Here is an 11,897-nt window from a genome sequence, read left to right as displayed (position 1 = left end):
GTCGCAGGGGCGCCGCGAGGCGGAGGAGTCCCGCACATCATGCAGACCCTTCCGGACTGGCCCCCAGCGTCCGGTGCCCCACGGCCCTCTCCCTTCCCGCACCCGGGACTGCACGCCCTCCACCGCCTGGCTCGAGCCCTGCTCTTCCCGGCTTACTGGGCCCTGGACCGGCTGCTGGGCTGCTGCGCGCCGACCGCGCGCCCGAGCGGCCTGCGGCGGCTGAAAGCCGCTGCGGAAGCTGGGGCCGCGCTGCTGCTGCTGCTGCTGGTCGGCCTGCCCCTGGCCCTGCTCGGGCTGCCGCTCTGGCTGCTCCTGCAGACCTGGCGCCGCCCCTTCTGCTACCAGCCCCCGCCGCAGTGCTGGGAGCCCCCGGCGCCCTGGCGCCCCCCGGCCGAGCCCGCGCGCTGCTTCAGCTTCCTCAGCGCCAACCTGTGCCTGCTCCCCGACGGGCTGGCGCGCTTCAGCAACTTGAAGCACAGCCAGCGGCGGGCCGAGGCTGTGGGCGCCGCGCTGCTCGCCGGCCTGCGGCCCTCGCGCTATGGGGCCACTGGCAGCAGTCCGCCGGGGCCGGGGGCGCCCTGCGGAGTGCTGACAGCCGAGGTGCCGGCAGGTCTGGAATTCGTGTGCCTGCAGGAGGTGTTCGACCTGCGCTCGGCGCACCGCCTCGTGAGCCGCCTAGCGCCCAGTCTGGGCCCGGTGCTGCACGACGTGGGCTCGTGTGGCCTGCAGCCCGGGCCGCACCTCAAGCTGCTCGGCAGCGGGCTGCTGCTGGCCTCGCGCTACCCGCTGCTGCGCGCCGCCTTCCGGTCCTTCCCCCACGCACGTCGCGAGGACGCGCTGGCCTCCAAGGGACTGCTTTCCGCACAGGTACCTGCCCAACCGCCGCGGCGCCTCCTGGCGGGGAGAGGGCTGGCGTGGGCTCGAACTGGCGACGGTTGCTGGGGCCCTCCGTGGTGTTGCAGGCGCAGGTGGGCATCCTGGACGGGCGCCGCGTCGTGGGCTTCCTGCACTGCACGCACTTGCATGCACCGAGTGGTGAGCCCGAGGACGGGATCGTCGGCGCGTGGGCAGGCCGTCTGGCCTCTCCGCGCCCCCGACCGTTGGTTCACTGCCCGCGGCACCGCGAGCCCCGGGGAGGGGGGGGGCGGGGAGCGCGGCCCCGCTGAGCCTTCCGTTCCCGCCCTCGCAGAGGACGGGCCCTTGCGCTGTAAACAGCTGACGCTACTACTGGACTGGATCGAGCAGTTTGAAGCCGAGAGCCGCGAGAGTGGCGAGGCCGTGGCCTTCAGCGTGCTCCTGGGCGACCTAAACTTCGACAACTGCTCCTCAGGTGAGGGCAGGCTGCGGCGGGGCGGGGGCGGGGCGGCCTGGCCTCGCCCCGCCCCGCCCCGCCCACCAAGCGCTGGCCTCGCCCCGCAGACCACGCGCAGGAGCAGGAGCACCAGCTCTTCAGCCACTTCCGGGACCCCTGCCGGCTGGGCACGCGCCGGGATCAGCCCTGGGCTCTGGGTACGGGGGCAACCGGGTGGGGAGCCGACCTGGGTGCGGTTCGAGGCCCGCGGCTGCCGCTGACACCGCCCTCCGCCCGCCCTCCCCCAGGCACAATACTGAGCACCTCCACCCTCCGCCACTCGGTGGCCTGCTCCCCGGAGATGTTAAGGAGGTGAGTGGCGACCTGGGGGGTCAGACGCCGCCCAGAACGCTGGGGAGGCCTGGTCTTAGTGACACCGCCCCTCCTCAGGGCCCTGGAGCAGGAGGAAGGGCGCCGCCGCTACCTGGCGGGCCCTCTGGGCGGAGGCCGCCGGGCTGAGCCCTGGCGGGGCCGGCGCCTGGACTACATCATGTACCGGGGAGCGGTCGGAGGCCCGCTGAGCCCAGTAAGTGCCAGAATTCAGGGCGCTGGGCCGGCTGCAGCTAGGGCGACTCCTCAGTCTGACTCCCGCCCCCAGGAGGTGGAACAGGTGACGTTCAGCACGGCCCTGGCGGGGCTCACAGACCACCTGGCCGTGGGACTTCGCCTCCGAGTTTCCGTGCCCTCCTGACGCAGGCTCGCAGGCGACAGTTGAAAAGACGGACGCGGACGCAGAGCGTGAGCCTGGCCGGCTGCCGCGGGAACGCGGTGACTTCGCTGTTTATTGTGGGGGCCCTCCCTCACACCGCCTCCTGGGCTCTGCGGTACTCGTAGACGCTGCCGCGCTCAGAGAAGGCTGGGGGCTGCGGGGGCGACCCCGGCGGTGGGGCGGGGTCCTCCGGGTCCCCGTAGCCGCCCCCGCCTGGTGTGTGGAGGCAGAACACGTCCTGTGGAGCAGAGGGACAGGCTCACTGCAGGCATGGACGCCCCCAACCCTGCCTCTCGCTGCAGTCCCATCCCCACCGGGGCAGCGCATTCATGGCGGCCCGCCTGGCCCACGGAGGCCCAGGGCGCGCCCTCTCTCCTTCGGAAACCAAATTAAATTCAGACGCTGGTTATTTTTGCAACTCTGCTCACCCTCTGTGGAAAGGGGGCCGCTGGAGGGCGGGCGGGAATGAGGAAGGACAGATGTCAATCCTTACCCCGGGGAACACGGGCACCGACGTCTTTCCGCCCAGATTCACTGTCCGGCCGTCCTTACGAATCAGCAGGTTTAGGCCCCGGGCTCCGGGCTCGCCCCCTTCGGGAAGAGGCAAAGTGAGGCTGGCCCGGAAGGCAAGGAAGGGAGGGGCAGAGGCGGCGGGCGGGCAGAGGGAAGGACTCCGTGCAAGAGGCAAGGAAGGGAGAGAGGAGGAGGGCGGGCAGAGGGGAGGACACCGTGCAGGAGTGGGTGGGTGGGGTGGGAGTCGGGGATCCAGGGACGCTGCCGCTCACCGTGGAGGCCATATGGCCGGAAGGCGCGACGCTCGGTCAGCACGGACAGCAGCGCCTCCTCGCGGAAGAGCAGCTCGCGGACGACGCCGTCGCCGCCTCGGAAGCGCCCGCGGCCCCCGGACCCCTGCCTCAGCTCGAAGCGGCGCAGGATGACTGGGTACCTGCGCGGGCCAGGGGGTTCAGAACGGTCCACCCGGGCTCGGGCTCCTGCTCCCCGCCCCGGCGCCGGCCGCGCCCGCACCACTCACCTGCTCTCCAGGATCTCGGGGTCGGTGATGCGCGTGTTGGTCATGTGGCTGTGCACGCCGCTGCGCCCGTGCCAGCCGGGGCCCGCGCCCGCGCCGCCCGCCACCGTCTCGTAGTAGCCCATGTGGGCGTTGCCCAGGGTCACGTTGTTCATGCAGCCCTGGCAGGGGCGAACGGCATTTGCGCTAGGCTGGAGGCATCCGAGACCCTCCCCGCCCGTGGCCCCAAGCGTGCCCACCCACCCGCCACACCTGGGAGGCGGCGCAGGCCCCAAAGGCCCCCAGGATGACGTCCACCACGCGCTGCGACGTGAGCACGTTGCCACCCACCACGGCCGCTTCCGGGGACGGATCCAGAATGCAGCCTCTGGGAATCACGACGCGCACTGGCGCCAGGCAGCCCTGAGGTGGGGGACGGGGGAGGGCAGCTCTCAGGGCGATTGGGAAATAAACGTCGCCCTACCCCCGCACTCCTAGACCAGTCCGGTGTTGGGCCGACCCGCCCCCAGGCTCGCTCAGGGACACAGCACGCGCCGCGCACCTGGTTGAGCGGGATGTCGCGGCCCACCAGGCACCGCAGGCAGTAGATGAGGGCGGACAGCGTGATGGCCCGCGGAGCGTTGAGGTTGCCGAACACCTCAGGCCCCGTGCCGCTGAAGTCAAACACTGCGCTGCCCTGCCCACGGGGTGGGGGTGGGGGGGAGAGGTGGGTCAGCAGCAGCCCCCCGGCCACGCGTCGGGTGCCCACGGCCCCGTTGCTGCGGCCTGACCTGACTCAGGTTGATCTGCACGCGGAGCCGGATGGGGGAACCATCGTCCATGTGGTCCTCTGCTGACACCTCCAGGGGCAGGCCTCGGGCCTGCCGGGAGGTTCCGAAGGCCCGCAGCATATCTCGCACAGCCAGCTCCGCGTTCGCCTGGCAGACAGGACGTTCAGCGGCAGCCACGCTGCCTTCCAGGTGGCCGGGGGCTGCCCACCTCCCCGCCTGGCCGCCAGGGGGCAGGTACAGAGCTGCCCCCTGCTCCTGCGCCCTAGGCCCACCTGAATGTGGCCCATGTAGGCCTGCACCACATCCAGGCCGTACTGCCCGATGAGCTCTCCCACCAGCTGGATGCCCTTCTGGTTGGCGGCCACCTGGGCGCGGAGGTCTGACAGGTTGTCGTGCAAGTTCCTCGTGCCGCTGCAGCCGGGAATCTTGCCTGGGGCCTGCAGGGCCTCAGTTACCGCTGCACGGATGGGGTCACCGCTGAGCCACCCTCCACCCGGTCGGATGGGGGGCTGCGCTGCCCAGTGCCCTGATCCGTACCTACTCCTCCTCTGCTGGGCACTATGGGGAGTTCCCCATGTTGGCCCTTCCCTGGCCCCCCACAACCCTGCTGACACCCACCCCCGGCACCCCCAAAGCCACAGCCTCCTGCCATCTGCTCAACCTTCTTCCCAAAGCCCAGCCCCCCAGGGCACCCTAGGCTTTTCCTGTGACCTCACAGGAACTGGAGGTGCCTGAGGAGAAGCAGGGGGGTCCTCTTACCTTTAACTCCTTCTGCCCCACTCCCTCCTGCCTTTTCTGGGCTTCCCTCCCCACTCCCAGGAGAAGAAACACTTCCCCTCACCCGCCCCAACTCATACTGCCCTCAGTCCGATGGCCCTCACTGGCTCCCTCTCAACCACTTTGCAAGAGCATCAGCTAGCTCTCTGGGCCTCCTGCCCAACCTCCAAACAAATTTGAACCAGACCTCCGCCCCCTGGCGAGCCCCAGAGACCCAGGCAAGGACTCTCTCCCTAACCTAGGTTACAGTATTCTCTGAGGCTCCCTGGCCACTGCATCTTCTGTCACGTGCCTGCACATATCCCTCCCATGATCCCTGCCCCCTGCCCTCTGCCCCCACCACACACACTGACCAAGGGAATGACCAGGCCTGGGTCACTCTCTTTGTGTCCTCCACCCACGGCAGCCTGTGGCTCTGTCACCACCCCCCCCCCCCGCCCATGCTGCCTCCTCTCACTCCCAGATGCCTGCCTGGGCTCCTAGACACCTGCAGCCTCAGACCAGCTCTGTTTTCACTGCCCCTGTCCCTGGGCTTCTGTCCCAACTTCACTGCTCTGTGCCGACTCAGTGACACAGCCTCCCTCCACCTTCCGGCTGTCTGAACTTGACCTCTCATCCTCATCCCTAGATCCCATCAAATACCAACCTTGATCTCCAAAACAGGTGTCCCTACCTACCCCCACTTCTGCCCTGCTTGAGGGTCAGTATCACTCAGCACAGCTGCAGCCGCCCCCTACCCCACTCCCCACTCCAAGCCTTCAACCCCCCATCTACTCTGCACATGGGCTGGGGGCTTTCATGGTGTAGGGCAGACCAGTGCAGGCCCAGGAAAGTTCTCCGCGAGTCTGCAGGCCCTGGCCCCCGTCCTCACTGCTCTGTAGCCCACAGACCCAGTGCAAACACAAGGCAGACACCACCGTGAGCAGCTGCTGACCTTGAAACAGCCCCTCTCCCTCCTGTGCCCAGTCCTGTGACTGTCCTGGCCAGCTCCCCACCCCCAAAACCATTGAGCCTTCCTGGGCCCAGAAGGAGTTCACCTCAGTGCCTCCGATCGCCTCTGAAAGATGATCTGCTACCACTCCGGGGTCGCTACCCGGCTCCCCAGCCTCAAGGCAGGCCTCCGCCACTCACTCGCTGCCACAGCGCCCCAATCGGCCTGTTCCACTGAGCCCTCCCCCGACCTCGAGGTCACTCCAAGCCCACTCCCACTCACCCTCCTCTTGGAAGACTCCTCCCTGGACGAGTTTGAAAGACAGAAAGACGGCGCCCTCCTGCTGCAGTGTGGTGGAGTGGGGAGGCATGGAGCCCGGCGTGATGCCCCCAATGTCCGCATGGTGCCCACGGCTTGCCACGTAGAACACAGGCCGAGTCTGACCCGGCCAAAACACCTGGGGGTGGAGAGCGACAGTGAGCTGTGCTAGCAGCCTGCGCCACCCCCACCCCCGGAGACACCCAGGCAGCGGCCTTCACCGGGGTGATGACGGTCAGGTCTGGCAGGTGGCTGCCCCCAGCGCTCGGGTGGTTGCTCAGCAGCACGTCACCAGGGTGGAGGTCGGCCCCCAGGTGCTGGATCTGAGACCAGAAGACACTTGTGGAGGCGGCAGGGGCGGAGGCGAGGGGTGGGGTCAGGGAGGCCGAGAGGTGGGCCGCCGAACCTGGAACTGTACGGTCTCCTGCATGGCGCCCAGGTGCACGGGGATGTGGGGGGCGTTGGATACCAGCCCCCCATCGGGCCCGAAGAGGGCACAGGAGAAGTCCAGACGCTCCTTGATGTTGGTGGAGATGGCTGTGCGCTGCAGGATGCGGCCCATCTGCTCTGGGGGCACAGAATGAGCGGGCACCCGCTGGCCCCGCCCCGCCCGCGGCACGGCCCCGCCCCGGCCGCCCACCGGCGCGGCACACCCCTAGAGGAAAAAGAGGCAGGACTGCTGCCTTCAAGGCCTCTGACACCCAGACCCAGGACCCGAAGGCGGTGGTGGCCCGGCGGACACAGCCAGACTGCAGGCGGGCCCCGTGTGTTGCCTGTGTGAGAGGTGCCCCCCCTTCCTCTCCATCCCTGTTCAGGGCCTCACCAAGAACCCGGTACCCCACCTCAACTCTCCACCTTGCCTAGCACAGCAAGAAATCGGTGCTGAGGCACAGGATTCGGGGCGAGCAAGCCCCAGCCGACCCCGCGTAGAAGGGCTCACCGGGCGGAGCCTCTTTCCGTCCACAGACAGGATGGCGATCTCAGGCCCCATGACTGCTGGCGGGAGTTAGGTGCTCCCACTGCCCAAGGCCGGCTGGTGCGGCGGGGCTGGCCGTCCCAGGGCGGCCCTGTCGCCAGCGGGGACTCCACTTCTGCCCCTTCCCTGGGTCACACTTTGTCTCCCTCTGCACGGCCTGCCAGCCACGTGCCTGCACTACCTCTGCCCAGGGAGCAGGGCCATGGGGACCGGGCAGCCACTCACCAGCAATGCTCATGAAGCGGTGAGAGAAGATGGACAGGTGGATGGGGTCAAGCTGGGCGCCCACCAGGCTCGGGACTTCAGCCCCCACAGAGATGCGGATGTCCCCGGTATCAGTCACCTCTGCCTGGCAGCCTGGCTCCACCAGGATGGTGCTGAAGGCAGGGGCGCAAGAGGCTGGGGGCGCCGAGCCAGACCCCCCCCCCTCCCGTCCCAAATAGGGACCCCACGTCCCTAGGCTGGGGGACACCCAACCATAATGGGACCCCAGAGTCCTTTCTGTTCCTGTAGCCTCGGGCCAGAGAGCCCCTGACAGGGCCCCTGAGCTCACCAGGCCCCGGCAACTGTACCCACCATGGCCCCACCCTGGCCAGGCTTCAGCCCACCTGTTGCTGTCGATGATGAGGCAGGGCCCCTGAAGCTTGTGCCCATAGGCCAGCTCTCCCAGCAGGTACACAGGGGTCTCCTGGTAGCCCCCCTCAAAGTAGCACTGGGTCACCTGAGGAGGGTGTGGGATGAGTGAGGTTCCTAGATGCAGCCCCTCCCTGCCCCTCCCCCTCCACACCCGTCCCCTTGTCCCTGCGGGTGCGGGTGGGCAGGCCAAGGCAGAGCCACCCACCTTGTCTATGCGGGGAGGCCCGGTCTGAGCTCTGGGAACATCCTCGAGGCGAAGGCCGCTGCGACCAGTGCCCCTCACACGCACGTCGTCCACCACCACCGGCCGCTCAGGGATGACGAAGCCAAACTCTCTCATGTACCTGCACGTCCGCAGGCCCCGAGAAAACGATCAGGGCCAGGCCGGTAGGCCACCCGCCAGGGCTCCCGGGAGGCAGAGCTCGCATACCTCTCCACAAAGGCGGCCCCAAAGTCGCCAGCACGGGGCGAGCGGGCAGTGGCCGGGTGCTGGTGGGCAGACACCATGAGGGCGCAGTCTGTGCCCTGGTAGCGCAGATGCAGGAAGCCCTCGGTGCTGATCTGGGACCTGCAGCAGCGGGGCGGGCGGGCCACTCGCACACGGTGCCCCGGGGACTCCCGTCCCGCATCCACCAGCCCTCCCGGACCGCGCCACCTGGCACATCGGGCAGGAAAGCCAACTGGGGGTGGCTGGGATGCTGCCAGCCCTCTGCCTGGCCCAGCTCCCCCCTCCACTGCCCCCGGTGAGCCCCACCTGGGAAAGCCCTGGGCCCGCAGGGCGTCCACACACTGCTCCTCCAGGCGGCTCAGCCTCTGGTCCAGCTGCACAAAGGTCTCAGGCGCGTAGGGCAAGGAACACGGCTCCTGTGCCTCGTGCACCACGTCCGCCAGGGCCAGCCCCAGCGCTGACAGCAGCCCGCTGTGCCTACGTAGACGGGGGCCTCGGCTATGTGGGGGTGCCTCCCAAAGCCAGCCCCCCACCCCCGACAGGCGCACCACTCCCAGACGTACCTGTGAATGTGCACAGTGTCCATGCCCAGGGCCCGGGCAATGGCGCACGCGTGCTGCCCGCCGGCTCCCCCAAAGCAAGCCAGCACGTGGGCCGAGGGGTCGTGGCCTCTTGCCTGGGAAGCCAGAGGGGGTCGGTGGCGCGCCCTGCCCTGTCTGGCCCCCCACCCCTCACCCTGATGGGGTTGCCTGAGTGAGAGGTGAGGGGGTGGGGGGCAGGGCAGGCGAAGGCGAGGGCGAAGGCGGGCATACCTGCGTGAGTGCGCGGATGGGCCGGCACATGGCCTCGTTGGCCACACGCACGAACCCCATGGCTACCTCCTCCAGGCTCAGCGGGGAGGCCGGGCAAGGCCCGTTGGTCAGGAAGCTGTTGACCTCAGCGGCCACAGCCTCCAGGGCCTTTCGGGAGGCCTCAGAGGACAGTGGCTGGTCCTCTCCCGGCCCAAAAATGCAGGGGAAGGAGGCAGGCAGTAGGCGACCCAGAACCAGATTAGCATCCGTCACTGTCACGGGGCCCCCTGGGAGGTGTGCAGGGTGTGGGGGTTGGGGGCTGGAGATGGGGTCCAGGACTGGGCAGCAGGGTCAGGGCTGAAGGGCGGCGGGGTGGGGGTGGGGGGGGCGGAGGTAGGCCTGGGCAGCGTGGGAAGGGGCCTGGCGGGGCAGGTACCAGCTCTTACCTTTGCGGTAGCAGGCGGGGCCAGGATGGGCTCCTGCAGACTCAGGGCCCACCACAAAGAGGCCGGACCTTTGGGGCAGGGAGGACGGGACTTAGAGGTGGGTTGGGAGGCAGGGCTGGGGCGGGGGGCAGGGGAGTGCCCAACCCAGGTGCAGGGGCTGACCTGAAGAAGAGGCGGGAGCCCCCACCAGCTGCCACTGTGTTGATGTCCAGCTGAGGGGCCTGGAGGGTGACACCAGCCGTGCTGGCCTCAAAGACATGCTCAAACTCCCCAGCGTAGCGGCTCACGTCGGTGGATGTGCCTGGAGGAGAGAGAGGTGGGAGGAGTCACCACACAGACCCGGACGCCCAGCATTGCTCAGCCCCGGGGCCGCGGTGGAGACTCCTCCTGACCCCACCCTTCCGGCCTCCGTACCTCCCATGTCAAAGCCGATGACGGGCTGGCCGCCTTCCACCCGGTAGGTGGTGGCTGAGTAGCCAACCACACCCCCAGCAGGGCCAGAGAGCACAGCCCGGGAGCCGCTGAAGGACTCCATGGGCGCCAGGCCACCATCGGAGCGCATGAACAGCACCTGCACGTCCTGTGGGAGAGCGGCAGCCAGTAAGGGGCCGGGCAGGCAGGGGTGGGGCGGGCGGAGCAGGCCGGCAGGGGGCCTCACCTTGAGCTGGCCCTGGAAGCCACGGCGGAAACCTTGCACGTAACGCTGGATGGTGGGGGTAAGGTAGGCGTCGGCACAGGCCGTGTGCCCCCGAGGCACGATGCGCACCATGGGCATGGTGTCCGAGGACAGTGACACGTGGGTGAAGCCCAGCTCCCGGGCCAGTGCGCCCACCTGCTGCTCATGCTGGGCCCACCTGTAATGACGACCCCACGGCGCTCCGCCTCTTGCCCACGGCCTCCAGCCCACCGCCCAGAGCCCCGGCCAAGCCACGCTCACGTGTAGGAGTGCATGAGCACCACGGCCAGGCTGCGGACACCTCGGGACAGGAGTCCCTCCAGCTTCCCACGCAGAGCCCCAAGGTCCACAGGCTGCTGCACCTCCAGCAGGTCCCCCGTGCGGCCTGCCAGGAGGCCCGTTACCATCCGTCAAAGGCCCACCCTGCTGCCCCCGTGGCCCCAGCCCTGAGGCACCCGCACCTTTGACAGGTGTCCCTGCACCTGGCTCCCCGCGATACAGCACCACACGCTCGTCCACCTCCAGCACCTCTTCGTACAGCACCTCAGGCATGGGCACAGCCTGGGGACAGGCAGAGGCTCAGAGGACACCCAGGCCCGAGGGTCCTTGCTGGGGTCCTGCGCTGGTGGGGCAGTGCGGGCGAGGGGATGTGTCCCGGCAGTCCAGTCCATAGGCCCAGGAGACACAGACAGGGCCAGCCCCAGCAAGGCCTCCCCATCCCCAAGGAGTGGCTCTCTGCCCCCAGGCACCTGAGTGCAGCCAACTGCCACCCCCCGCAAGGGCAGCTCCCTGGAGGAGCCCAGCAGTAGGGGTGGGGGTAGGGGAGTGGGAGAGTGGGGGTGGCTCCTACCCCTCACCCCGAACAGTATGGTGACAGACAGGAACAAGACATTGTGACCGCTCTGAGGGCTTGGGGGACAGAGTGCCTGCTAGGAGTGTCTGGAACCTTCTCTCCGCCTATAAGCTGCTAGCCTGGGGCCAACACTGACCCTTCCAAGGGCTGCCCTCCCGAGGGGCCACGGCATCCCTGGGAAACCATGAGCTGCACGACGCAGCCACCAGCTGGAGTGGGTGCGCTCACCAGGTCAAAGAGGTCCTCTCGGGCCTGGGTGCCCACGTGCAGCAGGTCTCGGAAGCCACGTGTCACCAGCAGCGCCACCCGCTCCCCCCGCCGCTCCAGCAACGCGTTGGTGGCCACCGTGGTGCCCATGCGGATGCTGGCAATGCGGCTGGTGTCCAGCGGCTGGTCCCGCGGCAACAGCACGCCTCCTTCCTGGGAACCACAGGGTCAGTGTCAGGCCCCGGTCCCAGGTCCCTCCCCAGCCCGCCCCTCTGCCCTGCCCTGGCCACCTGCTCCAGGATGCGGCGGATGCCCTCAGTAGGGGCGTCTGCATAGTTGGCGGGGTCCTCTGAGAGCAGCTTCAAGACCCTCACTTGCCCCCCGGGGCACTGGGCAAAGACATCTGTGAAGGTGCCTCCACGGTCGATGGCGAAATGGAAACGCCCCTCGGGGCTGCCCATGGTGACAGGGCTGGAGTCCAGCACTGACTCTTCAGCCGGCAGTCCTGGGAGAACTGGACGGACACAGCAGATCAGGCGACAGGCCCGGGGGTCACCCGCGGCTTGGTAGCCTTGGGCAGAGCCGGGCTGAGGAGAGCAAGGGGTGGGGGGGCGGTCGGAGGAGGCGCCCTGGGCCGAGCCCGGGGCTGCAGGCCGAGCTCAGAGCGCCGCCTGAGGCGCGGCCGCAGCCGGGCAGGTGGGGACGCCACACCTAACGCTCCTCGTTACCCGGTTCTCAGGGCCCCGGCTTGCGGCGCAAATCCCCGGACCCGCCAGAGGCGGAGGCGCCCCGGAGAGCCCACGGGCTGGTGGGTCTGGGCTCCTTTAGCACGAGGAGGCACGGGGGCTGGGGGCAGGTGACTTCCCCAGTCGCTCGACCTTGGGGCCCAGGCCGAGTGGGACAGGGGGCACGGGGCGGGGCCTGCGCCAGGGAGGCGGCAGGGCCCGCGATCGGGGCGGGGGGCGGGGGGGGGGGGAG

The 11,897-nt window shown here is 68.9% G+C and overlaps 2 protein-coding genes across 3 annotated transcripts in view; one reads left to right on the top strand and one right to left on the bottom strand.

Annotated features, from left to right (window-relative positions):
* The first annotated feature begins 23 nt into the window (after nucleotides 1–23).
* LOC125924321 (sphingomyelin phosphodiesterase 5-like) lies at nucleotides 24–2,469 on the top strand. The gene is made up of 7 exons (XM_049632777.1): nucleotides 24–867; nucleotides 963–1,035; nucleotides 1,190–1,330; nucleotides 1,420–1,509; nucleotides 1,600–1,663; nucleotides 1,742–1,877; nucleotides 1,950–2,469. The coding sequence occupies exons 1-7, from the start codon at nucleotides 40–42 to the stop codon at nucleotides 2,040–2,042; spliced, it is 1,425 nt and encodes a 474-aa protein (XP_049488734.1). The 5' UTR covers nucleotides 24–39; the 3' UTR covers nucleotides 2,043–2,469.
* OPLAH (5-oxoprolinase, ATP-hydrolysing) overlaps nucleotides 2,091–11,897 on the bottom strand; it is a 13,353-nt gene continuing 3,546 nt past the window's right edge. For both annotated transcript variants that reach the window (XM_049632773.1, XM_049632774.1), the window contains exons 2-27: nucleotides 11,210–11,433; nucleotides 10,941–11,132; nucleotides 10,321–10,420; nucleotides 10,121–10,244; nucleotides 9,842–10,037; nucleotides 9,598–9,763; nucleotides 9,346–9,484; nucleotides 9,184–9,251; nucleotides 8,759–9,024; nucleotides 8,510–8,622; nucleotides 8,253–8,423; nucleotides 7,929–8,066; nucleotides 7,704–7,842; nucleotides 7,471–7,583; nucleotides 7,088–7,239; nucleotides 6,293–6,453; nucleotides 6,108–6,209; nucleotides 5,851–6,025; nucleotides 4,133–4,317; nucleotides 3,861–4,007; nucleotides 3,632–3,766; nucleotides 3,343–3,492; nucleotides 3,094–3,251; nucleotides 2,846–3,006; nucleotides 2,554–2,651; nucleotides 2,091–2,298 (exon numbers count right to left, since the gene is read on the bottom strand). In XM_049632773.1, coding sequence (XP_049488730.1) covers nucleotides 2,152–2,298; nucleotides 2,554–2,651; nucleotides 2,846–3,006; nucleotides 3,094–3,251; nucleotides 3,343–3,492; nucleotides 3,632–3,766; nucleotides 3,861–4,007; nucleotides 4,133–4,317; nucleotides 5,851–6,025; nucleotides 6,108–6,209; nucleotides 6,293–6,453; nucleotides 7,088–7,239; nucleotides 7,471–7,583; nucleotides 7,704–7,842; nucleotides 7,929–8,066; nucleotides 8,253–8,423; nucleotides 8,510–8,622; nucleotides 8,759–9,024; nucleotides 9,184–9,251; nucleotides 9,346–9,484; nucleotides 9,598–9,763; nucleotides 9,842–10,037; nucleotides 10,121–10,244; nucleotides 10,321–10,420; nucleotides 10,941–11,132; nucleotides 11,210–11,433 — 3,920 coding nt within the window. In that variant the 3' untranslated portion in view covers nucleotides 2,091–2,151. The remainder of the gene's footprint in view (nucleotides 2,299–2,553; nucleotides 2,652–2,845; nucleotides 3,007–3,093; nucleotides 3,252–3,342; nucleotides 3,493–3,631; nucleotides 3,767–3,860; nucleotides 4,008–4,132; nucleotides 4,318–5,850; nucleotides 6,026–6,107; nucleotides 6,210–6,292; nucleotides 6,454–7,087; nucleotides 7,240–7,470; nucleotides 7,584–7,703; nucleotides 7,843–7,928; nucleotides 8,067–8,252; nucleotides 8,424–8,509; nucleotides 8,623–8,758; nucleotides 9,025–9,183; nucleotides 9,252–9,345; nucleotides 9,485–9,597; nucleotides 9,764–9,841; nucleotides 10,038–10,120; nucleotides 10,245–10,320; nucleotides 10,421–10,940; nucleotides 11,133–11,209; nucleotides 11,434–11,897) is intronic.

Source organism: Panthera uncia, chromosome F2, assembly GCF_023721935.1.
Source record: "Panthera uncia isolate 11264 chromosome F2, Puncia_PCG_1.0, whole genome shotgun sequence".
Taxonomy (NCBI): domain Eukaryota; kingdom Metazoa; phylum Chordata; class Mammalia; order Carnivora; family Felidae; genus Panthera; species Panthera uncia.
Note: the sequence above shows the minus strand (reverse complement) of the source record. Positions and strands in the feature narration are given on the sequence as shown.

What these genes read in the sequence shown, in the direction of transcription:
- LOC125924321 (XM_049632777.1), top strand. Translation starts at nt 40, where the DNA reads ATGCAGACCCTTCCGGACTGGCCCCCAGCGTCCGGTGCCCCACGGCCC. An exon ending in GCACTTGCATGCACCGAGTG is followed by an intron (nt 1,036 to 1,189) that starts GTGAGCCCGAGG and finishes CCGCCCTCGCAG; the next exon opens with AGGACGGGCCCTTGCGCTGT. An exon ending in TCCCCGGAGATGTTAAGGAG is followed by an intron (nt 1,664 to 1,741) that starts GTGAGTGGCGAC and finishes GCCCCTCCTCAG; the next exon opens with GGCCCTGGAGCAGGAGGAAG.